At 38.7% G+C, this 27,183-nt stretch overlaps 3 protein-coding genes across 6 annotated transcripts in view; 1 reads left to right on the top strand and 2 right to left on the bottom strand.

The window, feature by feature from the left end:
- hectd1 (HECT domain containing 1) overlaps positions 1 to 17,994 on the bottom strand; it is a 57,003-nt gene extending 39,009 nt beyond the window's left edge. Inside the window, exons 1-5 of the mRNA XM_057858526.1 lie at positions 17,744 to 17,994; positions 16,684 to 16,821; positions 10,570 to 10,721; positions 738 to 972; positions 111 to 338 (exon numbers count right to left, since the gene is read on the bottom strand). Coding sequence (XP_057714509.1) covers positions 111 to 338; positions 738 to 972; positions 10,570 to 10,709 — 603 coding nt within the window. The 5' untranslated portion in view covers positions 10,710 to 10,721; positions 16,684 to 16,821; positions 17,744 to 17,994. The remainder of the gene's footprint in view (positions 1 to 110; positions 339 to 737; positions 973 to 10,569; positions 10,722 to 16,683; positions 16,822 to 17,743) is intronic.
- A 778-nt stretch (positions 17,995 to 18,772) lies between these two features.
- hikeshi (heat shock protein nuclear import factor hikeshi) lies at positions 18,773 to 19,971 on the bottom strand. Its single transcript, XM_057858537.1, has one exon. It carries the CDS (start codon positions 19,596 to 19,598, stop codon positions 19,005 to 19,007), a length of 594 nt encoding a protein of 197 aa, XP_057714520.1. The 5' UTR covers positions 19,599 to 19,971; the 3' UTR covers positions 18,773 to 19,004.
- Positions 19,972 to 24,215: 4,244 nt separating this feature from the next.
- The window catches only part of heatr5a (HEAT repeat containing 5a), a 74,686-nt gene continuing 71,718 nt past the window's right edge, over positions 24,216 to 27,183 (top strand). Inside the window, exons 1-2 of one of the 4 annotated variants that reach the window (XM_057858528.1) lie at positions 24,216 to 24,418; positions 24,498 to 24,548. The gene's annotated coding sequence lies outside the window, so the exon portion shown is untranslated. Of the gene's footprint in view, positions 24,419 to 24,497; positions 24,549 to 26,630; positions 26,849 to 27,183 lie in introns of those variants that run through there. The other 3 variants (XM_057858529.1, XM_057858527.1, XM_057858530.1) reach the window with 3 other exon arrangements.

Below are 27,183 nucleotides of genomic sequence, written 5' to 3'. Positions count from 1 at the left end.
GGATTGTTTATACTTACCGGTATATATATTTTAATGAGTTTTTGTGCCCGTTCATTTCTACGTTCTTGGGAAAAGCTATCAAAATTCGCCAAACTTAAGCAGTTTGTTACCTGGTGATCTTCGTGCTTGAGGAGGCTGGACAGAGACTCGACGCAGGTCTCCAGCGAGGGATCCTGGGGCTCCATCTTGCTGCAGAGGCGCGACACGACGGCCATGGCCGAGTGCAGCGTGTCTTTGTGCACCAGGTGGCCGCTGTCCCTGATGAAGCTCAACACGCAGTTCAGGCCGCCTGCCTCGAACACAGCGCCAGACTCCCTGGTGCAGATCAATTCCAGGACCTGACCGGCACCAAAAAACATTGAACTCTGATGAATCCAGAAAATTGACTGCACGTCCAACCCAACCGATACAGCACTAAAACGTCACGTGCAGATGCTGAGCATTAATGTAGTTTTCGAGATCTAGTTTCCATACCATAGTCACCCTGCCAAAAATGGCTGCTCGCTAGCACAGCACCATTAAAAAGGAGCGCTTCTAAGCCTTCCCAAGTTATTGTTAGCTAAAAGCTATAAAAGATATCATCATGAAAGGCACTGTGAAGGTTCATTTAAGAAATATTATTTAATTAGTTTTTATTTTTTATTTATTCATTAATTCACTTAAAAAATATTATGGAAATCGATTGGACATCTATTTCCGCCACTGGCGGCTAACAAGTTAAATGGTAAAACCCTCACCTTGACACACTGCTCGGCCAGATCTCTGCTGGTCCTGTTGTTGAGCTCCACCACCACCAGGCGGTTGCACAGTGCTTTAATGGCGCCGTCCACGCCCACGATCCTGCGCGTGCACTCGGCCGACACATCCAGGTAGTATGTGATGGCACGAGCCGTCACCTCCAGGACATTGTCTGGGGCGCTCTCGTCCAGGAAGATCTTGCACAGCGCTGGGAGAAAGGTCCGCGGGGGGCACCTGAACACACGGTACGGAAAACGTGAGTTAGACGTCATGTACGACCGGAAGAATTCTTTTTTTTAAATTTTTTTTATTTAAATACAAATCTTAAGAATCTTCTGAAGAATCCCCTTGATTTCTCAATTTAGACTTAACCATAGGCCTGTTGCGATAACAAATTTTAGTGTCCGATAATTATTCTCATAAATTATTGCGATATGCGATATTATTGCGCCCCCCCCCCCCAATTTTTTAAACCAATTTACAATAACACAGTGCGAATACAGTATATATTAATAGATGAAGTACACCCATTTAAACGCGATATTTACTCTTAAATTCAAATCTACTTTTTAAGAAATCACAACTAAAAACAATAGACCATACCTCTTAAGTAAAAAACAACAATATTTATACCGCACAGAAACACAGAATAAATAAAATGTGTTTAAAAAAAAAAAAAAATGCACTTAACAACTTCAGCATTTAGAAAAAATTTTCCCGTCATAGCTTCTGCAATGGTGTTCCATAGGGATGCAATGATACAGTTAAGTCATGGTTCGGTACGAATTTTGATACGAGGGACATGATTTTCAATCCGATTCAATACATTTAATGCTCTGCAAAAAAACAAAAAACAATTGTATTTTTTTTTTATTTTTTATTTTTTTTTTTGCTAACGAGCAAAAATTAAATTGCCATCATATAAACATGCATTTTAGTGCATAATATTTATGTGCTTACTTCTTACTGATATGAAAAAAAATTGCATAAAAGTGCTGAGAACAATCTTTACTGTTTGTAAAGTGAGGCAGGGCACACCGTTGATTGCTACAGCTCTCTTAGTAGCTAGGTTTACTACATGAGCAAGACATCCTATTTATGGTCCGAATCCATTTGTGTCACGTACTGAATTAACAATACTTGCAACATTATCTATAGGCACTGGTATGGATTGATTTGGCCTTCTTAATCTCATGTGACAAATGACAGTTTAGAATTCATCGATGTAGTATATGGACTACATGTCCCATAATCACTCTGGGCTCACGTAGCCAATGGCATGGGAAGTAGCACATCTAGTTTGCCATTTCATGATATCTAGTGTGTGCGCGCATTAAAAAAGTTAGCAAGCGCCGCTGAAGTCACGTCTGCTCATTACTACACAACACCAGCATATGAGGGCTTTCATATACAGGAGGAGTTTGAAGCACAGCGCTCTTACCGGTAATTTCATTCAGCTGTTCTTTGTCAAAGTGAGGTTATTCGTAGCAGCCAAGTCGGTAACAATGTTTTGGCGGACTTAATTGTAAATATCCAGCGTTGTGCCGAAAAATAGCCGCCCCGCGTGAAATGTCACTCCTGACGGGAGCGCCCGCACGTCAACAACACCGGTGTTCTGCCAAAATATGCTACATCGGCGAAACGTCCTACATTAGTCGAATTTGAGACCTAAAGTACTACCGTGCTCTCTAAACTTGTTTTGTTTAGATGCATACAGGAATAAGGTACTAAAAAAATGCCTGCAGAAAATACTTAAATGTAGTTATATCAAATAAGGACGGTTTAAACACGCTACGTGACTAATGTGGTCAACTGCTTCAAAGCTAACACAAAAAAACACAATGGTTAAAAGTATGAGAGGGTAATACATGCAAAAAGTATCTTTGAGGCTGTGAAAAGGTTCTAAATAACTAAATAAAAACAAAAATAGTGAGTAATCGCCGCCTCTAACAGATGTGCGCATGCGTGTGAATGCATGCGCAAGCGCCCTGAGCATTGTGTAGCACGTTTCGCCGCGTAGTAAGGAATGGCCGAACACCGGCGCGCCATAGATGGTCCACAGTCACTCCGGAGCACTGACGCGGCCGGTATACGTTGAACAATAGGATATAATGGGAACAATTGGCTCTGGCGCTAGTTTTTGGCGGACCTGGAACGAAGATGCATTTTGCGCAGTTGGTAACGAACTTTTAACAGCACGTCTGCCGCACGCGCACACACACCTGCACGCGAGGCGATAAATCGCAGCGGAAAAGTTATTGCCTCCATTTTTATATATTGCGCGATAAATGGAATTATTGCATATTGCGACAGGCTTACTTAACCAATATACATACAGCATTGTAGGAATACATCATTTTATATGTATGTGTGTGTATAAATACACGCACACATACAAATATATATATATTAGACACCCCCACACACCCACAATCACAGACATACTTTTGACTGGATGATTGTGCTGCTGCAACAGGGGCGCTGGAAGTCACTCACAGCAGGGGGTTGCTGAGGACCCCCCCCCCCCCCCCCCATTCAAAAAAAGCCGTGTAGGTCCAAATTTGTCATATTCTGCTCGCGCTTTTTCTCCATACAAGGAGAGCACAATGGCAGTACCGCATGCAGGCTGGTTTACGCATTTCTACTAGGATACTACAAAGACAGTGTTTAATTATTTCACCTACAGTGTGTTGGAGTTTTTGTAATGGATTGTAAGCGCCTGTGTATTATAATGCGCAATGACACACAAACACATTTGAAGACTAAAAGGTCCAATGAGCCTTGGTTAAAACCCACTTTTCACAACAATCAAATGAATTGCACACGAATAGCCAACACAGCTCTGCACAGCGGCAGCTCAACAGCAACAACAAGCAATAATATGGCTAAAATGCAAGCTATTTGAACTTCTCCATGGTCTAAATCTGCAACGCTCTTTTCCTCGCTGGGGCTATTATGAACTATCATAATCTTCATTTTTGACCTTGAATTGAATTTTAGAAAATTTTGCTGTTTTTCCAGAGAAAAAAATTGCTAATTTGTTTTTGCGTCTTTTTAATGTCTTCTCTGTCAACAGTTAACTTTTCTGTTCCAATAGCGCCTTATCCAAAGTGACCTGGTAGCAAGCAACGTGTCAGGTGGTGACCATGTCATTTAAACCTTTTTCAACATATATATTTAACATTTTGAAGAAAAAAAATCTACCAAAACACGTTTTTTTTCTCGCTCCAACAACAGCAGCCTCAGGATTATCTTAACACTTAATATAAAATATTTACAAATATGACTAAAATTTGAAAATCCTAACAAAAAAAAAAATATATAAAACTAAATTAAAAAAGTGAATAGAAAAATTTTAAAGTGTATACTGTATTAATAAATTCCTCCTGATTAGAATTTCTCAAAAACTATTTTTTATTTTTTTTCTAGGTTAGGTTTTGTTTTAACTTACCAACCTAATTTACCATTTTTTGTTGCATTGTTCAATTGTTTTTATACATTTTTCCTCATTATTATTCTAATGTACTTATGTATTCCCCAAATAAATAGAACTAATGTACGTAATGCCTACTGTACCAAAATAGTCACATACCACATTAAAGCAGCCTCAATTCTTTATTTATATTTCTGTACCATAGATGCCCGTTTTTGCTAATCTGCAGCATAAATCATTACAATAAAAAAGTACAATTATTATTTATTTTATTGGGTATTTTAATTAACTTTCTCAATTTGATTTAGCAGCTACTTCAAAGCAAAAATAAGAGTAAAAGATTCTCAAATTAAATTTCTTAACCTTTGCGTGAAGGGGTAAAGGTAAATTTAGGCATCAAGGGGTTAAAACAAAAATGTAACATTTCTTATTTGGCTTTGTTTTTGTTTTTTAACTACCGTAATTTTCGCACAATAAGGCGCACCTGACTATAAGCCGTCGAACACCAAATTTGACATGAAAACGACATTTATTCATAGATAAGCTACATTGTACTATAAGCCACAGACTTCCTCACTGTATTGTGGGATATTCACAAAAGATATTAACCGGTAACACTTTATTTGACAGCGGCATCATAAGGCTGTCTAAGACCAAATGTACCACCATGAAGCTTTGAACCAATTGGCTGCAAAGCGTAATTAATTAATAATTTATAAAAGAAGATTCATTTGGCCATCACTGTTCCCTTGGAGGAGACAGTCAACTTCTACCACCTGCTGTCAACACCGTTGTCGTCCAACATGCCTCTTAGCATGCATTGCAGCGCTACAGATATAAATAACAGTCAAAATTCATGTACTGTTCTAATTATTTCTTCAGTTAATGTTCCAGTTGTTTCATTAATTGATAGATACATTTGGTTACACGTTATCTGACAGTGGCGCCATAGGACTGTAATTAGACAATCATAATTATGACATGAGACTGTCATGAGCATTAATGAATGTTTATAGCAGATGTCTTTTAGTGTTATCCGGCAAATTCTCACATTTTGAATGGATGTAAAACATCCAAGATGGACACAAATATAGTTAGTAATTTATCAGATGACACTTAATGACATCTGTCATAAGCATGTCATAATTATGACGGTCTTATGACGCTGCTGTCAAAAAACCTGTTCACTATAAACCCAAATAAATCAACAAATAAGCCGCACTGGACATTCGCCGCAGGATTCAAAATGAATGAAAAAAGTAGCGGCTTGTAGTCCAAAAACAGGCATGAAAATGGGTCAGGGGTTAAAAAGGTGAGAAAGGTGTGGAGGAAATATGTTCCGGCGTTCTGCCAAAATGTCCGCCGTCGGCAAAACGTCCTACATGTGGCGAATTTGACCATTTTAATTTTTCACATAAGGCTTAATATTCGAGTTAACGGGGGTTTAATTAGTTGAAGGAGTTGATTTCAACCACTATTGACTCGCGCTAGCTTAGCCACTCCGGAGCCCTGAAACTAACAAATAACTGTCAAACTGCACAGAATTTGTTCATTTCCAACGACTAATTAAACCCCGGCTAACTCAAAGATTAAGCCTAATGTAAAAAATTCTGAACTTCCCCTTTAAAATAAAGACCATTGAATATGGCCCTTAAAATGTTGTCTATAAAAGTTTTAGAGCAATAAAACAAACAACACAAATGAATAAAATGAACAGGAATCCTTCAAAGTATTTCATAATAGGTCCAAATTATTTTTCGAACAGATCATGTGACTATAGAACCTTAGAGACAGCCGTTTGCATTGCTTAGCCAAAACTACAGCTGAGGAGGCAAGATGGATATTTAGAATTTCTTTAAACCTAAGCTTTCAAAACCCTCAACAACAACTGAGCTTGAACCGAGGATTGAGCACGAGCAGTATCAAAAAGTCCTGGCTGTCGTGTTACCTGTTGTGCTGTAATTCCAAGTGGTGCTTGAATTGGATGCTTATAGCGGTGGACAGTCTTTTTGAGCCAGCGCAAAGTTTGCAGCGCACGGAGATATTTTTGTTATCTTTACTGGACAAAAATGTGAAGTAATGGCTGTGTTTCCAGTGTGCAAATGCAGCCGTTTGTAGTATATCTCCTGCCTATTTCATTGCATCCTGGCGAGGTAGCAAGGCTATGTTGTTTTGGCCGCAAACTCCCAGCGCTCACGCATCATGGTAATACACGTGACTAGGGCTGCAGCTATCGAATATTTTAGTAATCGAGTAATCAACTGAAAATTCTATCGATTAATCGAGTAATCGGATAAAACAAATATATTTTTAGGTGAAGAGCAATTATAGATATACATGAGAAAACAAGACATTTCATCTAATCTTGAACCATTTTCAGTCAATCAATGTCTTTATTTTCGATGTATATTGTTGAAAACAGCCAACAATTGCATCTCAGATGTAACTAGAATTTAAAAAAAAAAAAAAAGACTAATTCACTGCTTTCACTCAAAAAAACTTTTAGATCTTATTAAAATATATATATATATATATATATATTACCTAAAAATGCCGTTACACTTGATAACACACATCACTTAAAAGTTAGGATTTTATCCCACGTGTTTCAATTGAATTTCTCTTTGTGTGAAGCCATTTTTAAGTTCTAGTTCAGTGTTTCCCCTAGGATTTTTTGAAGCTGTGGTGGTGGGCTGCATCGGAGTCGGACAGCCTCACCATGTCGTGCCACAGCGAATTTTTTTTTCTTCATTTTTTCCCCCAAGAAGAACCATAACAAAGATATATTTGAAATATTTCATTAGCCAGGCTAATGTTGTACCTCTCAGCTACAGTACATGTATGTAAAATGCGTAGCTGATTACAGCTACGTTACCCGATGTACTAATGCGACTTTTTTTCTCGTGGCAATAGTACGACTTACATCTCGTAGTGACTCAGGGTTGGCAACCCAAACTGTTGAAAGAGCCATATTTGACCCCCAAAAAAACACAAAAAAAACTGATACAGTATGTCTGGAGCCACAAAAAATTAAAAGCCTTTTACAAGCCTTATAATTATCGATACTAGCTATATTAGCCTACTATAGAAATACGTAATTAGCCTTCATGATTAAATGTTTGTTTTCCCTGCAGTGGATCCTATAGAGAATGACGCACCACGTGACTACTCTGTTGTACTATGCCACCACAAGTTTAACTTCATTACAATATTAATGAATTGAAAGAATGTTTGTGTCATGTTTGTCCTCCTAGAAATCCTATTAAAACAAAAAAATATATTTCCCTCCCCCATCTTTTTCCATTTAAAAAAAAAAAAAAAAAAAAGCTCCGAAGCATCGCTAAAGAGCCGCATGCGGCCCGAGAGCCGCGGGTTGCAGACCACCGTCGTAGTCCTCCTTTTTCCTTTTATTTGACCCTCATAAGTACTACATTACCACAACAATAACAGTCCTTCTGTCATCTGACCCATTTAGAGCACTGGGGGAATTCTAATAGCCGTGTAAAGAGTTTTACTTGATTCGGTGAGAAGGTGAATAGTTTTTTCCCAGTTGTTCGTAAACTAAATTTCCACACAAAGGCACGTCGAGGTACCATTAACTTAGCAAGGAGAGGTATGAGAGTCATTTTTCGAGTGTCCCAGAGCTCGCGAAATTTGGGTGGGGGGCGCATTTATCAAAGTTTCGTCAGCCGTAATTGTCTGAAGTTGGCGCGCCGGTGTTGTGCCGAAAAATAGCCACTCCACGTGAAATGTCCCCCCTGACGGGAGCGCCCACACGTCACTCGCCTTTTCTTACCAATCGATGGACACAGAAACGACGTTCTTGTACCGTGAATATGTATCATTTTACTCTGCTTGAACTGATAAATCGTTTACTGTGACCAACGCTCTGAAAATAGAGCAAGGCTTTATTTTGGGCCCCGCCTCTCCGCGCAAGTTCAATCAAAGTTTGCTTTCCGTCCAAGACGGCCGTCCACCGCTCACTTTCGCCAAAAAGTCCGATCCAAATTATTGTAATGCCCCGGATATGGGCAAGAAGGAGAGAAGTCTGTATTTGCTTACCCACTTTATTGTGGTAACAATAATAAAGAAAAACAATAACAAAATAACAGCGGGCTGCTACAACATGCGACCGCTATCTCTCGCTATCTCGCTCGTTCTCCCATTCTTCCTACTCGTTCCCCTTGCGTCTCTTAAGGGGGGGCCTGCATAGTTACGAACATTAGGCTACAATACACAATGAATAGGTGTCCGCTGAACTCCTCCCACTCGGCTGCCGCTAGTTTGAAGCGGCCTTAAAAAATTTTTTTTAAATTTAAATAAATAAATAAAATACATCTCATTTGCCAGGCGTGGCGGCTTTCATTTTAGTGTGGCGGTGCGCCACAATCTGTTGAATATAGGGGAATCCCTGTAGTTAAGTTTTAAGTTAGTCTAAACTGTAAGTCCTGATAGGATTTTGAGTTTTTGCAGTGTTCAAAATAAATGTATGATACAGGCTGTATTGGAGCACATTAGGGACCAGTGCTACTTGGTGTTTTATCCAGCAATGACTACTGAGCTAAAATTGATAGTTAGCATGATTAAGTTTTTATTTTACACCCTCATTACTCCACAATGCTATGTTATGTTAAAGCCTGTATGTAAGACACGTTAGCCACGCATCGACAGTGGTCATAATTAATTGAAACCTAGCCCTCCGCAGGGCTAAAGTTACGTGAGCTAGTAGCGACAGTAACATTAATCTTATTTATTAGCACTTAGCGCTCTTTATTAGCGCTTAGCGCTGTACTGCTTTAAGATGGCGGCTGTTTACAAACGCTGCCCAGACGCGGCCGAGTCTGTCATTTCGCATCTAGTTCAACATACATGTGATCTCTATGAGACGCAACAGATGCTACCTGTTACCAATGTGGCATTGTGCGGGCTAGTATTTAGCAACGTCGGCGTCGTTTGTGGCGGCTGTCGGCTGCGGTAAGTTTTGTTTTTTTTCCCTTCTTCCTCTCCGCACGTGACAGCGCGTTGTCCCGCATTAAAAGTAGTCCTAGCAAAACGTGATGCTTAGAGCTGTCAAAATAAACGATTACTCGAGGTGAATAAAATTACTCGGATCAGTTTTTAAACTCGAGTTACTCGAGTTGCTCGAGTACTCGTTTCAGCTCTACACGTGACCCTTTTTGTTCCATCCCCGATTAAAAAATGTGACATGTGATGTCACTCCCATGACTACAGTATTCTTCATTCTACACACATTATGGGGCAATAACAAAATAGTAACGCACAGGCATCAAGGAAAGTAATTTTACTCAGATTACTGATTTAGAAAAATGAACGCGTTAGATTGTTCTTTACTGAAAGAAAGTAATCAGATTAGTTACGCATTACGATACCGCGTTATTGACAACACTGCTTTTATATTACCGTTAAATACACAAGCTTGACGCTACCTTAACGGGAGCTATTTTTTCACCAGACGCTCCGGCAGTGTTCAACGCAAGCTGCAACGAACGGCAGTAACTTTGTCATACCACAAAATATGAAAACGAAAACCATTACTCACTAAATTCAATATGCTGGCAAATGCATTCATCTAAAAACAATTGGGAGTGATACTTTACCTCCTCCAGCGAATGTGAATTTGTGCTTAGTACAAGATCATCTGTCGCAATTAGCGATCTTTGACGCTCTTTTTTTTTTCCCTCCCCGCATACAAACTTGTTTCTCTCTCAGCGGCTGTGATTAACCTCAATGAAGTTGCTGTCCTAGCTAAGCCTTGCCTATCATTCGTCTTTGTAAGTTTTTAGTAACTTTGTGTATTGAATTTGAAAGGAAAATGTGTGTTTTGTTTTTGACGAACTTTTTCATGAAGCTAAACTGTTGAAGCTACTCACATGTGGAAAAATACGAGTGTACAACGTTTTAAATGTATTCATTTGGTATATTTCAGTTACCACGATTTGAGAGATCAATAAATTGAAGAATTTACGCCTTGCGATTGGAGTGCTTGTTTTTGGGTTTGCTGGAATAGCGTCACTGACACACGCAGCATCAAACAGGGGAAGGGGTAAGCGCTGCCGCGCCAAGCTAATTCTGGCTGCATTTTCGACACATGAAAAATAACGAATACGTACTACTGTATGACGGAAAATTTTAGTGGTTTTGTAACCGCGACGTTTCCATAGCATGGTAATCCGTGAAGGTAACTGGCACATGCCTACAAACGACCCCCCCCTTAAAAAAATTTTTCGGATCTACACAATTCACGTAGGTCATCCTTTTTGACTTCAAAACGGCGAATTTCGCCGAAAGGTGAGAGATTTTCATGCCTGCAAAAATTACGGTAAATATGATGTGGTTGTACGAAAAGATCTGCTTTCAAACTGCAGGACAATACTAACGTCTCAAAGCATCGGTCCACGTTGTCGGACATGAGCAGCAGCATGCAGAGCTGCTCCAATGCGATGAGCTGCATGTCGCGTTCGTCGCCCTGACCCATCTGGAGCCACTCCAGCAGGGTGTCGGGGTCCACGTCGGCCATGACGCCTCGCCACTGCCAAAACAAATGGCCATCAGGTTTAAAAGTGACTTTCGCACAAACATCATTTCATTAAAAAAATTAAAATAAAATTTAAAAAAGGGGTTGGTATTCATTATGTTTCAAAATAATTCTTGCACACTTTGAAATCTATTACTGTATTTTGAATGACATTTATGACAATTACAATAAATGTACACGTTTAATTTCTGCTGTGTTATAATGTTGCCTATTACAAAACTTACATTTTCATTTCTTTTAAAAATATCTTTGAACATTTTAACTATTTGGTTACTTAGTAGAATTTATGAATTAAAAGTAAATAAATACATTAATCTTAAAAACCTTATATTTTTCACCCGATTTTGAGCGTGGGAAAATGACCGTGGCCCGATCAGGCCCGATTTACGATCAAGTGAGGAAAAAGCGATAGGATCGGGGACATCCCCACATTATACCAATGAATTATTAATAGAAGTGAATACATTTAAATGAGATGTTGCACGAATAAACATATACAGTGGTACCTCGAGATTTTGTTCATATAATGAATGGGTGTGGCAACCTCTGGGTACCTAGGCATATACCTAACACTAACATAACTAGGCATGTGCCGGTATGATAATTTGACGGTGCGATAACCTTGAGCAAAAATACCGCCGTTTCACAGTATTGCAATTATAGCTCCAAAATGCGTTATTTTGAGATGTATGGTTTAAAAAACAACAACAATTTTTTCCCAGATTTTTTTATTTTTCAGAACATATTTGCAAATTGGAACATGAATATAATGTTAAAATAAATAAACAAAAAAAAATTAAAATTAAATTAAAATAGAATTTATAGACTACCCAAAGCCACTGCTCAAGATTAAAGCAAGAACAAAATGAACTGCTATAAAAAAGTAAAAACAATTCTAAATAAAATTGAAAAATATTTACGACTTTTTTGTTTGAAGGGGCAAACGCTCAAGTGATGTTTCGCCATTTTCAGCCACTGTGTCAACTCTAGTCTACATGTCATGCCTTTGTGTTAAAAAAGACAGAATTCATGAGTTAATAAGTTAAAAATGTCTAAGTCAAAATGTAAATATTGTTAGGTAAAGGTTTCATCTAAAAACATTGGGAGTGAGACCTCTCTTTGTAAGTTTTTAGTTAGTTTGTATTTTGAATTTTGAAAGGAAAATGTGTTTTGTTTTTGGCAAACTTTTTCATGGTGTTCATGGATATGATTACTTCCTCACATTCTGTTGTGTTTGTGCTAATGAAGCTACTAACACGTGTAAAAATACTATTGTACAACGTTTTAAATGTATTCATTTTGTATATTTTAGTTACCATGATTTGAGACCTCCATAAATTCAAGAAAAGTACGCCTCGTGTTTAAGTGTTTTTTGGTTCGCCGGCTGTCTAGCTAAATAGCGTCACTCACACACACAGCAACAACCGGAGGGGGAGGGGTGAGCGCCGCCGCTCGAAGACAGTTCTGGCTGCATTTTTGAGACATGTAAAATAGCGAATGCCGTTCTACGGTATGCCAGAAAATTTTAGTGGTTTTGAAACCGTGACGTTTTCATACCACGGTAAACCTTGAAACCGCTAACCGGCACATGCCTAAACATAACCCATATGTCGATACCACGATTATCTATACTTAGGTCAGGATGTTCTACAATACAACTAATAAACAGAAAAACAAGCTCTTTTCATTCTTCTGCTATGAATAAGAATGAGATTTTTAGATTTCTAGTAGACATCCAATCCATTTGAACTTCCATCGCTGGCATCCCTCCTACTTCAAACGGATTGGACGTCTATGGCCGTCAGTGGTACCTGTGCTAGGCAATGAGTTGATTTTGGGGCATTCCACGTCATTTCCTGTTGATTTTCAGTCACTTCCTTTTGGGGCACGTACGGGTCACTCGCTGTTGATTTTGGGGCATTTACGGGTCACTTCCTGTTGATTGTGGGTTACTGAACAGGAAGTGACTCAAGAATGTCCCCAAATTAGGGGTGAACGATATTGGAAAACACTGACATGCGACTTTTTGGGGTATTGTGATTATACTGAAATATATACAGTATACTGCAATATTAAAACTGGGGAAACAATTCAGCAGATCACTTGAATAGCCCCGTTTGGGAAGACTGGTGGACTCAATATGTTTTTGTGTTAGTGTATTGCATTCAGTATTTTATTAGATTGTTTTCCTGAGTTTTCCCCTTGTTTTTCCACTTCATTTATCCTTGAATTCATAATTTCTCCATTTTATATTCTTTAAATAATTTATCGTATTCCTGATTATAAAAATATCTTAGTTTCTGTATTTTATTGTTGCACGATAGATTTAAGGTACTTCAATTAACTTTATTTACATGTATTTGTTTTTTAAAAAACTAAAACTGCAAAAACCTGTAAAACTGCGATATATGATTGGCTCACATAAAAGTGCTTAATCCAGGTTAAGGTGGTTATCTGAATAATGAGGATTCCTGTATATAAAAGGGATTCATGAAGCCAGGTCTCTACACACTTGCTGCTTTTTTTGAAGCAAAACAAAGTTAACGTGTTCAAAAAAAAAAAATAAAAAATAAAAATAATAATAATCCCACCTCCAGCGATGGGACTATTGCGGATGTGCACATCGCGATGGCGATGTTCAAATGATATATTGTGCTGGCCGACCTCAAATGAATATGAAGTGACTTAAAATCAACAGGAAGTAACCTGTAAATACCCTAAAGTGAACAGGAAGTGACTTGTAAATGCCCACAAGACTGGCTGTAAAAGCTCAATCCAGTCAAAATGAATTGGATGTAGGGGTGGGCGATATGGCCTTAAACATGTATCACGATAAATGGAGCAGATTTATCTCGATAACGATAAATGACGATAAAGTCGTCCAAGCGGACTGTTATATAATTTGAAAATCTGAATCAATGCATGAAATACAGATTAACAGTTTCTTGTTGATTTAGTTACCAGCATTCAATTTGATATATTTAACAAATGTACATGCAGTCTAGACATTAGGTTTATACAAATGAATTGTAAACAATAAGAATTCAAGTATGAGCATTTATAACAGAGTGTATGGCTTGAACAATGTACATTGTCAAAATCGATATGCCTGTGCAAACATGTCATTGTAACACAAATGACTTGCAGCTCGAACAGTACACTTCAAAAAGACAATTTATTGTTAATGGCTGCTGTGACATAATTATTCAATACAAGTGTTTACTTTATGGTTTCAGGGTCCCCCCCCCCCAGTGCATTTTTTAATAAATGCACACATACATGAACCCCCAAACAGACAGACAGACACACACACATTAAAGCTATATTGATCTTCTGCAAATGAAACACTTAAGATTTTATGATAGCAATAATGACACAGAATTAAACACATACAGAAAAATAGCTGGGGCCATTTGTGCTTTATGCTGAATGCTTTACCATCACAAAAGCTATCAGAGAAATCACACACAGTCAGATACAAAATAACGCGACATAGTAATTGCTAGATGCAGTCCATGCCCAATCCACTCATTAAATTCAGCCGTTTCGACAAGGTTAGAGCCGCTATCCGACTCCATCACGTTCATTTGTAGCGTTAGCCGCTAGCGGCCGCTAGCGTTAGCGGCTAGCGTTAGCCTGTGGCCTGGCTACCGGTAGAAAGCACTGAAAGCACCAGCTCCGGAAATTGTGAGAACAAGGGAGGACAGCTGGTGAAAGCCCGTCTGGATGCCACCAAGAGTCTATTAAATGTCGGGTGAAAGTTTGGCGAACCTCCCTTAAGCCACACTCCATCACGTTTTGCTTGTAGCATTAGCTGCTAGCGTTAGCTTACCGGGCTTCTGTTTGATTGGCTTCCTGATGATCACGTGACTCCCTACGTAAGTACATTCACTGCTTTCTTAAAGGGGAATTAGCATAGACGAACAACACAGAGTCAAAGCGGGATGAAAAGACTATTTTCTTGTTTTATTAATTTACCGAATTTACCGACATGGTCAAAATTACGTCGGTCATCGTGAAGAATTTCGGTGACGGTAAATTTTCGGTTTACCGCCCAGCTCTAATTGGATGTTTAGCGCCGTCAATAGCACACAGTGAGCAACCGTAGACACTAGAGGTGGGAATCTTGGGGCACCTAACGATTCGATTACGATTAGATTAAAAATCGATTATTGATGCACCCTCTCACCCCCCGCTTTTATTGTTTCGTACATTACTTCCAAAATTGTTCAAAAATCCTCTCAGGCTAAACCAAACTACTATTTCAGTATCAAGTTAACAGTTCAAAACAGTAAATAAAATAATCAAGTCCCCATTCTGTATCAGCAGCTTTAAACTACATTCAATTAATTTAATGTGGTGAATCAACCGTTAAAGTTGTTAAAATAGCTCCCGTTCTTCCATAATTTCCTTTGTGTTTATTTTCGATAAGTGAAAGCTTTAAAACTTTTTCATCATTTAAAGAAAGATTCAAGTCAAGATTTTGCCGATTTAGGAGTATTTTAGATAAAAAGATACTGTAGTTAGGTTCGCAACAACAGAGCCTTCTAGAGAAGTATACTGTTTTAAGATGGCGGCTGTTTACCAACGCTGGCAAGTCTGTCATTTCGCATCTAGTTAGGTATTATTGTTTTTTTAATCTAGCAGCATGAGTTGAACATATTTACTCTCAGTCCGTTCTTCATTGCGTCTAAGAATCGGAAATTTTGCACGCCTCTAGTAGACACTATTCTAAATGGAAGATTTTGGTAACAACCTGTTGGTTCTTTTTTTCTTCTTCTTCTTTTTAAATATATAAATTCAGCAGCAGGCAGCAGGATATCGATAACCTTTTGGGCTACAAAGTATCGCAATATATCATCTTTTCAACATACTGTCAAAACCCTAAGAATGAACAGTGTTTTACATGTAAATCACATTCATTCCAAGGTCTACAAAAACACATTAAATGTTTATAATAGAAAATAATCCATAACATAAATACAAATTAAAAAAATATATATTCATAAATGTGGAACCTTATCTTTCAAGCGAGGCAACGCCCGAAAACAAAAGTGATAACAATATAGCGAACAGTGTGTGGATGTAAAAACAAACTCTTTGTGAGACAAAAACACAAGACTTGTGCTCTTTTGGCGAAGAAGACATTTAATATTTTCTTCTTCTACATTTCCCTGTTGCACCTGTGCAAATCATCACCACACTGTAAAGCCCCAATTTAAACGTCATCAACAATAGGCCAATAGGAGAGCAGAATCATGTTGTTGAGCATCATGGGAAAGATTCTGACCAATAGGGCAGCAGGATGCTATGGCACAACTTTTTCAGTTTTCTACAAGTCGGAGTTACATATCTTTCAAATACTTAATAATTTTTTGTCATATGAGGCGAAAAAAGCTTCGAAAAACTTTTCGTACAATAAATTTCTGTACCAAAGCTTTCTTACCTCGAGGTACTATTGTATGTATCAATTTAATTTAAAAATGTGCATAGAAATAGATTAGTTTTTGTTTTTTTATATATATAGGAAAAACAAAACAAAACCACTCAACATTAAGCTTCAAATTCAACTAATTAGCTGCCAGCATAGATGTACAATCCATTTGTAGTTGGAGTGGTAGCAGCAAAATTCTCTGCCAACCTCTCACTTCAAATGGATGGGACGTCTACTAGTGATAAACTCATTGATGGCTAATTTTGTCAGCTCTAAATTGCTCATATGATTTACAGTCTTTGATAAAAAATAGTACTCATTCAGTTGGTTTAACAAATTTTTCAAAATATTTTCTTTTTGTGTTATGGGGGGGAAAAACATGTTTTCACGCCATTGACGGCAATGGATGTTAAAACCATTTGCATCCTTTAGCGATGAATGGTCATGTTCTGGACGTCTATTGCTGTCAATAGCGGGTAAAGAGCTAATAAAATACCGTGGCAGGTTAGCTACACGCCTGACCTGGATGGCCGTCGGATATGCAGTCTGGCTCTTGGCCAATCAGTGCTTGGGGTTGGCGGGCTGATTGGGACTCATCCAAGCCGCCAGGAAGCGGGGAGTCGCTCTTGCAGGGAATTGTGGGACATCAAGTGTGGGCCCCTGCCATTAGCGATACACAAAAATATTTAATCAGAACTTGTTTTTTAAATGAACTTTACAAGAAACATCTTCTCACTGCTACTACTACACAACTATGTCACTGGCAGAGATAGACCAACAAGGAAACTTTTGTAAAAATTAAAAATAACTTTCTAATCCAATGATATGAAACAGAAAAATAACATAAAAACGAGCAATCCCTAACCACAAATCAACCAGGACGTGTGAAGATGAAAACACCCCGAGAAAGCTTCAGAAGAACTCGAGTCAACTTGATGATGAGGTTAAGTGTTACAAATAAACTAAGCACCAACCCCTATGCCCCCCCCCACTCCAGAAATTTTAATCACGTGCGCCCTCCACCCCCGATTATTAGTCACAAACAAGCCCCAACATACATGTAGCTTTAGCATATTAGCATATCTGCCAGCTAGGCCTATAGCTACAACAAACATCAACATGAGGGCGAATTTGTGAATGTCACCCCGTTTAACTGAACGCGCAGTACCCAAAAACACTTTAGGCAAAAACTAAAAGACACCGCATATATTTGAGATTTGTGACTCAGCAAATCATAGGCCTCTGGGTGTATAATTTCCCTCTGTTAGCCGGTTAGCTCGAAGCTAGCACCACGCTAGTTTATCCGGCAGTAAGCTGAATTAACACTTCCGAACATTACCACGTAAATGCATCGAATTCAAACATTTAAATATAAATAAGGATTAATAAAATGGGCAACTGCCGAAGACAATGACAACTGTGACCTCGGCAGCTATCGTTCAGCGGTAGCGGTCAAAGTCGACAAAAACACGCACGGCCTCCGACTAAAGCCTCGGGTCTCGAGTTCCAAGAGTGCTGACAGGCCGCGACATTGCGGCGAGATAGCAGACACGAGCCACCCCGGTCCCAAAGGAACACTTACCCTGTCTTCGTTCTTTGACGGCGTTGGCGAGTGAGCGGGGGAGGAAGGGGAGGGTGGCTGAGGGTTTGTCGGTCCTAGCGCGAGGAACAAATATTATGACGGACACCCGGGAGCGGCGTCCATTTCTGCTAGCGAGTAGGTCCAAAGAGGTCAAAGTGGACCGATTGGACAGCAGGCTAGAAATCAACACACAAATACACACAACACACACAAACCGGGAGGAAATAGAATGGAGCCCACTGACTGTGTGGCGTTCACGTACCGCCTCTCCGCTCGGAAATATCAATAACAATAAGGACCCGCACACTAAATAAATAGGTAATATTTGCCCCAAAAGTGAAAGATTTTTTATGAGGATGTTACAGCCTTTACAAAATCAATTAAAATCAGGAAACGATTTGGGTAGACATTCTGCTGAGTTTGATTTTTATGTTGATAAAACAAGATTGGGAATTCTGATGCTAAAAATTACATTGTTTCTTTAGGACATTTTTTCCTCCACATCTTAAATACTTCGTCGCTACTACTTGCACACAAATGTAATTACAGCAGCGATATTCTTTGTAAAAACATGTTAAATTAACATTGCAGTCATGACTTCTAATTATTCATGCATATGAACATTAACTCGTTGACTATTGTATGGGAGTGTCATCCATCTGCTGTGAAATAAAATTAGTCTATCACTAGTAGACGTCTATTCACTGCCATACTCCCAATTCAAATGGATTGGACGTCAAGGGCAGTCACTGAGTTAAAAGCCCAGTTCCATTTGGTAGCACTAAGGAAAAAATGGCTCCTTCAAAACAAAACAGTAGACTTCTTGTGTATTTGTGGGCACTGCTTCTAGACTTTTTTCTGGGTCTTCTCCTGTTGGACAAATCTACCAAATTTCGTGTTGCACTGTGGAACTGGCTTGAAAGGCAGAATTTCTTAAAAGCCAGGTTTTCTAGTTTTGTGCGAAGCCAAAAATGGCCACCTCAACTCGGATTAATTTGCACTTTTTAGAAATGTTATGAAAGAAATGAATGCTTTCAAAATATATTTATTTTGCACCAGAAAAATATATATACAGTAATTACATAACACAGCAACTTGAAAATGGACCGTCGCACTTTGTGCTGGAGTCCCAGATATAATTTTAAAAGTCCTGATCTCGACTGGACTTGGCGTGATTTTGTATTATTTGGGCAGCATGAATCGTCTAGAATGTTGGTGTCGAAGTCCATGATGACACATAGTGAGTTCGTCTTCTGTTTGTTCAGTTCTTCCAGAAGTTGGGGTTCTGGTTCATGCGTCTCTGGAAGTTGTCGTACCACTTGAGGATGCAGCTGGCTGGGACGAAGCTCTCGCTGGGGTTGGGCGTCATCTGCTCCTGCGTGACAGCGAAGGACGACGCGAAGTTGTACAAACTGTCCAACATCTTCTGCGTGAAAAGCCGCAGCGTGTCTGCCGTGGACGCCGCCGCTCCGGACACCGGGGTCTGTTGGGCCAACTGCTCCAGCGGCTCTACCGAGATGCCGACCTGCGCAACGGAGGGAGCGGCCGAGGCCACCGCGCCGAACGGGTGCGCTCCGCCCTGGCCTGCCTTCAGGCCCGAGATCTTGAAGATGGCGCTCGGCTTGTCGTTGGCGATGAAGCCGAGCAGCTGCCACACCGGCCCGCCGCTCTCCGGGTCCGGGAAAGAGAAGTAGACGGCGCCGCCCATGCCGGCCGGGAAGGGCACGGTGCCTAGCATGAACACCACCACGTGGTTCACCTTCTCATACTCCGGCAAGTTGAAAACAAATTTGTCCGAGGCCACCTGAACCGCGTCAGTCTGCACCAAGCGCCCGGCCACCAAGCAGCCGAACATGACTGGCCGCGAGACGCGAGCGCCGCAGGATGTAACCTTGGTTGCTAACGTTAGCCGCTGCTTACAACACCGCTGCGCTAACGTATTTAGTTGCGGTTTGCGACTTCTGGTTCAAGTACGTCGTCAACGTCAACGGCTGGCTAGTCAAGCAGGTTTTGGTCATGTGCGGCCAATAAAGGAGGTTTGAAAGTTCCAGAACCCTCTCGAATCTTCTCGTGTTAGCTCTATTTTGCTCGACTATCGATTACGCAGCCTGAGCTCGGATTGGTTCCCTCCAGGGCTCTGGTTCCCTCCAGTGCACTGCCTCTAGTGGCGTCTTTAGGGGGGCTTCGGCATCCCCCCCCCCAACACATACACACACAACACACCCCTACAGACGCCTATACAAAACAGACCAAAGTTTGGAGACACCTTATCATTCGTGAATTTTTTTTTTCATGACTATGTACATTGTAAATTTTCACTGAAAGTAATACAACTATGAAAGAACATGTTTGGACTTATGCACTTAGCAAAAAATGGTGAAATAACTAAAAACATATAATATTCTAGTATCTTCAAAGTAGCCACCCTTTGCTCTGATTGTTTTTTTGGACTTGTCATTCTCTTGATGAGCTTCAAGATGGAGTCACCTAAAATCATACCTGTCAACCGAGGCCGTTAGCAATCCGACAAATAGTGACGTATGCCCTTACAAACTGGTGATTAATCTTACAACGTTTTGTATAGCGTGCAATATGAAACAAAAATAAAACTCAATTTTTAAAATAATATGAATTTATTGGTAATATTGTCACATATAACCTGGTGCAATCAAAGAGCAATCAATATCTTCAGTTAACATCATGATTACTAAAATTTAACAGTGACTTTTGTTAAAATTGTATGTCGCACTTTTGGCAATTTCTATCATGTCTTTTGATGGCTGCACTTCATGGCACTTCAGCTCGCAATTCAGTTTGACTTGAAGGTAGTTCGTTAGTGTGTCCAATTATAAATTAAAAAGGTCAATTGATAAAATTAACTTACCGATGCAATCGTTGAGTCAGGGAACATTTTTTTTGCTAATTCTGAGAAGTGATCAGCAATAGGCAAATTGTGTTCGACAACAAATTGGCAGAAATCTCCGCTTTCATCGCTTTTCATTCTGCAGACGGCATCTTTATGACCAGTGTTGTTAATCTTACTTAAAAAAAATAATAATAATAATTACAGTTACAAATTACTTCTCCCAAAAAGTAATCGAGTTAGTAACTCAGTTCCCTGAATGTAAGAGTAATTAGTTACTTGGCAAAGTAACTGGTGTCACCTTTCTTTTTTTTAAATAAAAAAAAAAAAAAGCCAAACAAAAAACGGTAATCTTTGCGGTGTTTGGAAGTCATTTAATGTTGTGAATCGACCATTAAAGTTGTTAAATTGCTCCTGTTTTTTCCCTTCTGTCTACTTTTGACATGTGAAAGTTTTAAAACGGTTTCATCATTTAAAGATGGACTCAAGTAAAGATTTAGGAGTATTTTATATAACAAGTTACTTAGGTTTGCTAGGAAGGTTCACTACAACAGAGCCTTTCTGAGAAGTTCACTGCTTTAAGATGGCGGCTGTTTACTAACGCGACGAGCCTGTCATTTCGCATCTACGTAGTTCTATATGCATACGATATCTATTTTAACATCTTTCTTTCATTCTTTCTTTCTTTCTTTCTTTCTTTCTTTCTTTCTTTCTTTCTTTCTTTCTTTCTTTCTTTCTTTCTTTCTTTCTTTCTTTCTTTCTTTCTTTCTTTCTTTCTTTCTTTCAGGCATGACAAATCCAAACAAACATACAGCATTCATATGTGTTTACATTTAATTCAACTCGAAAAGAAAAGGGCAGACGTGAGAAGCCGAAGCTTATTGAATCCCGCCCCAGTATACCATTGGACGCAGAAATTATCGAATAACAATTTTTGACATTTCAGATTTCATCATTTTTTTTGTTTTGTTTTTTTTACATCAAGTGGGCGTAGATTGTACGCTGTCTGTCGGCTACGATCAGGAAATATTGGAACCACCTAGCCTAGCATTGCGTTTGCAACAGCGTCACAACAGTCTTCCCTCCTTCCCACTCCCGCTCTTCTCTCTCCGTGTCTCTGACTTTTCTAGCGTCATTCATCCTACGTATTAACACATAGTAACGCACATTGTCTCGTTGCCGAAACGGTGACAAAATCCGAACGGAGAAAAAAAAACTGATGCACAAAAAATGTACAGATTTTGAACATATGGCGTACACATTTGAAAATCAGTTCTCACTTGTACAAATTACGAAAACGTACAACTTGACAGGTATGCTTAAAATGTTTTACTCCACAGGTATGCATTTTCAGGGTTAATTAGTGGAATTTATTGCTTTATCAATGGGTTTGGGACCTTCATTTGTGTCGCATTAAATGAGGTCTGTCCAAACTTTTGGCCTGTACTGTATGTTTGTATGTATGAAAATATGCTATGTATGTTTGGATATACTTTATGTTTGTGTGTTTGTGTGTGTGTGGGGGGGGGGGCGTGTGTGCGTGTGTGTGTGTGTGTGTGTGTGTGTGTGTGTGTGTAAGGCAAATTAGCGTGACCCAGATATTAAATTCAAGTAATTATTCATATTTTTCAGGGTTTGAAATTACAGCCATTTTTGTTACATATGAGCCCAAAATGTAATCTGTTCAACTTGCAAATATTTGGGAACAAACTATTACTGTTTTGTGAGTGAAAGTCATGGCATTAGCCTCTATGATTTATTATGTATATGTAACGGGTACACACAAGTCCGGAGTGTGCAGTGCGTGGAAACCTCCCCCTGATGCCTTCATTTGGGTGCGCTGGCAGCAAAACCATCACCTCAGGCTTATCGCTTCGTGGTCAGTGCATCCACCTGCCGTGCGGACGCATCGTGCGGCACGGGTACGAGTCCTGACCTAGACGAGGGGGATTGATTTTTGAAGTTCTGTGCTTGTACACTATGTTCATTACATCCTGTGTAACTCTTGGGGGCTATGCCCCCCCTGTTCTTAAAACCTAGTGACGCCCATAGTTCCCTCACTTAAGCCATGTGACACCTCTTGACTGGGAGGGCATGCGTTGAATAATTAAATATTAAATGTCAAAGCACCATACATGGAAAAAATCTTTTTCAAGCAGGCTAAATGAATAAACAATGAATTATCCACTTTTTTTGCCATTGTCTTTTGATTTTTGGAAATGTGATTCTTTACATTTATTCTTAATACTGTACTTTTTCAATCAATCAATCAAATTTATTTCTATAGCTCTTTACAAAACTCGAAAGGTCCTCAAAGTGCTTTACCACAACGACAAACATGGTTCATGATAAACAAAAGGCAGGAAAATATGATACTATGACATGAAGAAAAAAAAAAATTCTCCAAATTTGTATTGATGTCCTATTGACAACAAAATAGTGTATGCTCGACGAACTGTTTTGAAGCTTGGTAATATTTATATAACTTGTTAGGATAAACATTTAACAGAAAAAAATGAAGACTGAATAATTTTATATTTGACAATTCAACAGAAACGGCAGGTATGCATATAGCAGGTATGGTCAAAGGCTTTGTAGGCCAAAAACGCTAAAACGCCTATCTATCTAAATCTAAAACTATTCTGTGTAATCTTTTTTTAAATATAATTTGAACATTTTTTTCTTTGAAATACAAAAACAACATCAATGCAAAATTGGACAAAATAGGCCCAGATCTTAAAGGGTTAAAAATATTTTTTCTTGAACATAAGACAAACAAAAAATACATGTCCAACCTTTTTTTTTTGTTGTTGTTGCTTTTTTTAATTGAACAATAGAAAATACAAAATAACAAATAACAACAATACAGAAAAAACAGTTCACGTAAGATATAAACCTTATTAACAATTTTCCTTGTTCATAGTAAGATAGACAAAAAAATAAATAATAAAGAAATAAAGAATACTTGTTATATGCTAAATAATTTTGCATAAACTTCTAGAACAGACTTGCAGTTTTTTTTTTATCGTATTAGGTGATGTGACAGATAATTCAATTTCAACCAAGAATAATTTAAAGTTCGGATTTTTGTTTTGAAATTTAGATTCATGAATATGATATTTCCCCAGCAATATATAAATAATAGTGTAAATACTTTTTTCATCTTTGGATTCAAATACAGTAATAATTGTTTTCTCTTTAATTAATTTTTTGTTTTGTTTTACATAAAATATATTTTTGAAGTTTAGTCCAAAGTTTTGCACTAAAGGGGGCAACCAAAAAACGAGTCACATTTTCAGATTCAGTCTTACAAAATGAGCATTTGTTGTCAACATCCTTAAAACAAGCCATGTACACATTAGGTAGGGTGTACAGCGAGGAGCAGAAGTATTTGCACTCCTTGTGATTTTGCAAGTTCACCACTTTGAAAATAGGTAAAGGTCTGAAACTTCAATCGTAGATGCATTTCCACTTATTGAGATATAATCTAAAAAATCACATTGTATGATTTTTTAAAACAATTTATTTGTAATTTACTGGGATTCATAAGTATTGGTACCCCTGAGAATCAGCAATAATAATGACACTCAAAGAGTTGTCAGTCTGCCTTAAAAAAAAGTCACCTTTACCCCATGAGTAACCACTCACCCACCACCCGTTTGAGTTCATTACCGTCACCTGTGCACCCCACAGTCAGTGATAATCCAACTGCTACCATGGGCAAGACAAGAGCTTTTGAAAGAAACCAGAGAAACAAAATGTTGAACTCCACAAAGCTGGGAAAGGCTATGGGACAATTGGAAAGCTGATTGGTGAGAATAATTCAATAGTTGCAGCAATTGTTAGAAAATGGAAAAGGCTAAACATGACTGATAAACCACCTCGGACTAGGGCTCCATGCAAGATCTACCTCGACGTAGGGTCTCAATGATCCTAAGAATGGTGAGTAATCATCCAAGAACTACACAAGAGGAGCTGGGAAATAGCTTGAAAGGAGCTGGGATCACCATATCCAAGGTTACTGTTGGTAATACATTAAGACGTCACGGTTTAAATTTATGCATAGCACGGAAAGTTCCCCTGCTTAAACCAGCGCATGTCCAGGCCCGTTTCAAGTTTGCCAATGACCATTTGGTTGATCCAGAGGAGTCATGGGAGAAAGTCCTGGGGTCATATGAGATCAAAATGGAACTTTTTGGTCTTAATTCCACTCATAGTGTTTGGAGGAAGAAGAATGATACCATCCCAAGAACTCCATCCTTACTGTGAAGCATGGGGGTGGTAGCATCATGCTCTGGGGGTGTTTTTCCTGCATATGGGACTAGTCTACTGCCCTTTAGTAAGGAGAGGATGAGCAGGGCCATGTATTGTGAGATTTTGGGGAATAACCTTCTTCCCTCAGTTAGAGCATTAAAAATGGGTTGTGACTGGGTCTTCCAACATGACAGTGGCCCAAAGCAGACAGGCAGCATAAACAAGGAGTAGCTTCGTAAAAGCATATCAACGTTTTGGAGGGGCCTAGGCAGTCTCCAGACCTAAACCCAATAGAAAGTTTTTGGAGGAAGCTCAAACTCCATGTTTCTCAGTGACAGCCCACTCACCTGATTGATCTAGGGAAGATTTGTGTGGAGGAATGGGTCAAAATCCCTGTTTCCATACAGTATGTGAAAACCTTGTGAAGAACAACAGAAAACTTCTGACCTCCGTGATTGCAAACAAAGGCTTCTGCGCTAAATATTAACACTGGCACTGGATTATGGATAAGCACCCCTCACTGTTGAGTTGGCACAGGACAATAATGGAATATATTCCACTGGATTTTCTGACTTGTCTTTTGCACTCCAAAACGGATGTTTTTGAACAATCATGGAAACCGTTCCTGGACTACACTCCGGACAATGTTTCTGTCATTCTGATGAGAGCATTTGTGTAATATAGTACTTCCTCCCTTGTATAGCTTTACTAGTTCTGCACTCCTTTAATGATGTTCCTGTTTGCTATTCCCAGCTGGCTGTTTTTGTTATTGTTGGTTTGCCTTCATTTGTTCTGCCTGTTCTTGTCTTTTGTAATGTTCCATATGTAGAAAATGAATTAGAAAAAAAAATATTAACACTGATTTTCTCAGAGGCACAAATACTTATGAACCCCAGTAAATTACAAATTATTGAAAAATCCTACAATGTGAGTTCTGGATTTTTTAAAAAATTTTTTTAGATTATGTCTCTATAAGTGGAAATGCATCTATGAATGAAAATTGAGACCACTATTTTCTAAGTGGGTGAACATAAAACACCACAAAGGGTGCAAATACTTCTGCTCCTCACTGTATGCTATGTAAAATCTTCAAAAGCAATTCCCTTACTTTGCTTGAAACAAACAGTTTAAAAGGAACAAGCCACGCCTCTCTCCTTTTACTATTAAGAAACTGCACATTCCAGAAGAATTTCACGAGATTCAATTTTCCTATATCTATAAAAAGATTCCCTTATATCATGTTTGTTCGTACATTTCTTAAAAGATCGGTATCATTTAAGTAAAGGTCCTAATGTATATTCATAGTAACAGATTGCTCATTATGTTCTTTATAACCTTTCATTAATTCTAATGTTGCACTGGGGATGGAGTTAGTTACAGAATGAAAGTCTTTAATGGGAAATCCGTTTTCTGTTAGAAATTCTTCATCAGAAAGAAGCTGTCCATCACCTTTGAATAAGTTAAGTAGATCATATTTTGTATTAGTCCAATTTTGTATGAAGAGTGATTTGTTACTTTTTGTTATATATATCTCATTATTCCAAATAATAGATTTGTGTGGGGAAAAGTTATGAGAGTAACATAACTTCCAAGACAAAAAGGCTTTTTGATAAACAACTGACATAAATACATGTCCTATCCAATTTATCATGTAACTGTTTCTGCGTCAACTGTGACGTCATGTACAAGTTTCTTATAATGTATTCATTTTATCAACCTCGCCACAATTTTGCCGCCACTCGTAATTTATGGTACTTTATTCTTTGTTAATGTTTATTAAGCTTTATCACAATCTGATAATGTTTTATTTTGAAGGGAAGAAACAACCAGAAGTTGTCAGTGCTTGTTTTCCAACCGCTTCCGCTGCTCTTTTCTCTTTTTACTGCAAGATCAAAACAACACTAAATAAATGAAAACCTTGTTTTTGACAATTTCTGCAGCGTCAACGTACTCTTGAGGGCTTGCAGACTCTTCATTAAGAGTTTTAGGTAGATCCACATCATTTTTTATTTGCAAATTGTGCGTCAGCTTTTTGTATTTAGCTTGTTCTGTTAGCCGTTTGATGGTAACTAAACCGATGTTGATGTCAAGTCAAAGTTCTTAAAAGTGAGCTTGTTTGTGAGTGTTTACGCTTACAGTGATATTGACGGTGATAGACCTCCAATAAGGTGGATATTTTCGTATTTATTTTGTGAATGTAAATGAGTTTGTCACTAGTTGACGTCCAATCCATATTAAGTGGGAGGGAGGAAGCAAATGAACTTGGGCGTCTATCTTCGTCAATGGTAGCTAATGTAATGTACTCATATTGATATTTTCACTT

This window comes from Corythoichthys intestinalis, chromosome 15, assembly GCF_030265065.1.
Source record: "Corythoichthys intestinalis isolate RoL2023-P3 chromosome 15, ASM3026506v1, whole genome shotgun sequence".
In the NCBI taxonomy this organism is placed as follows: Eukaryota; Metazoa; Chordata; class Actinopteri; order Syngnathiformes; family Syngnathidae; genus Corythoichthys; species Corythoichthys intestinalis.
This window is presented reverse-complemented; position numbering and strand designations above follow the sequence as displayed.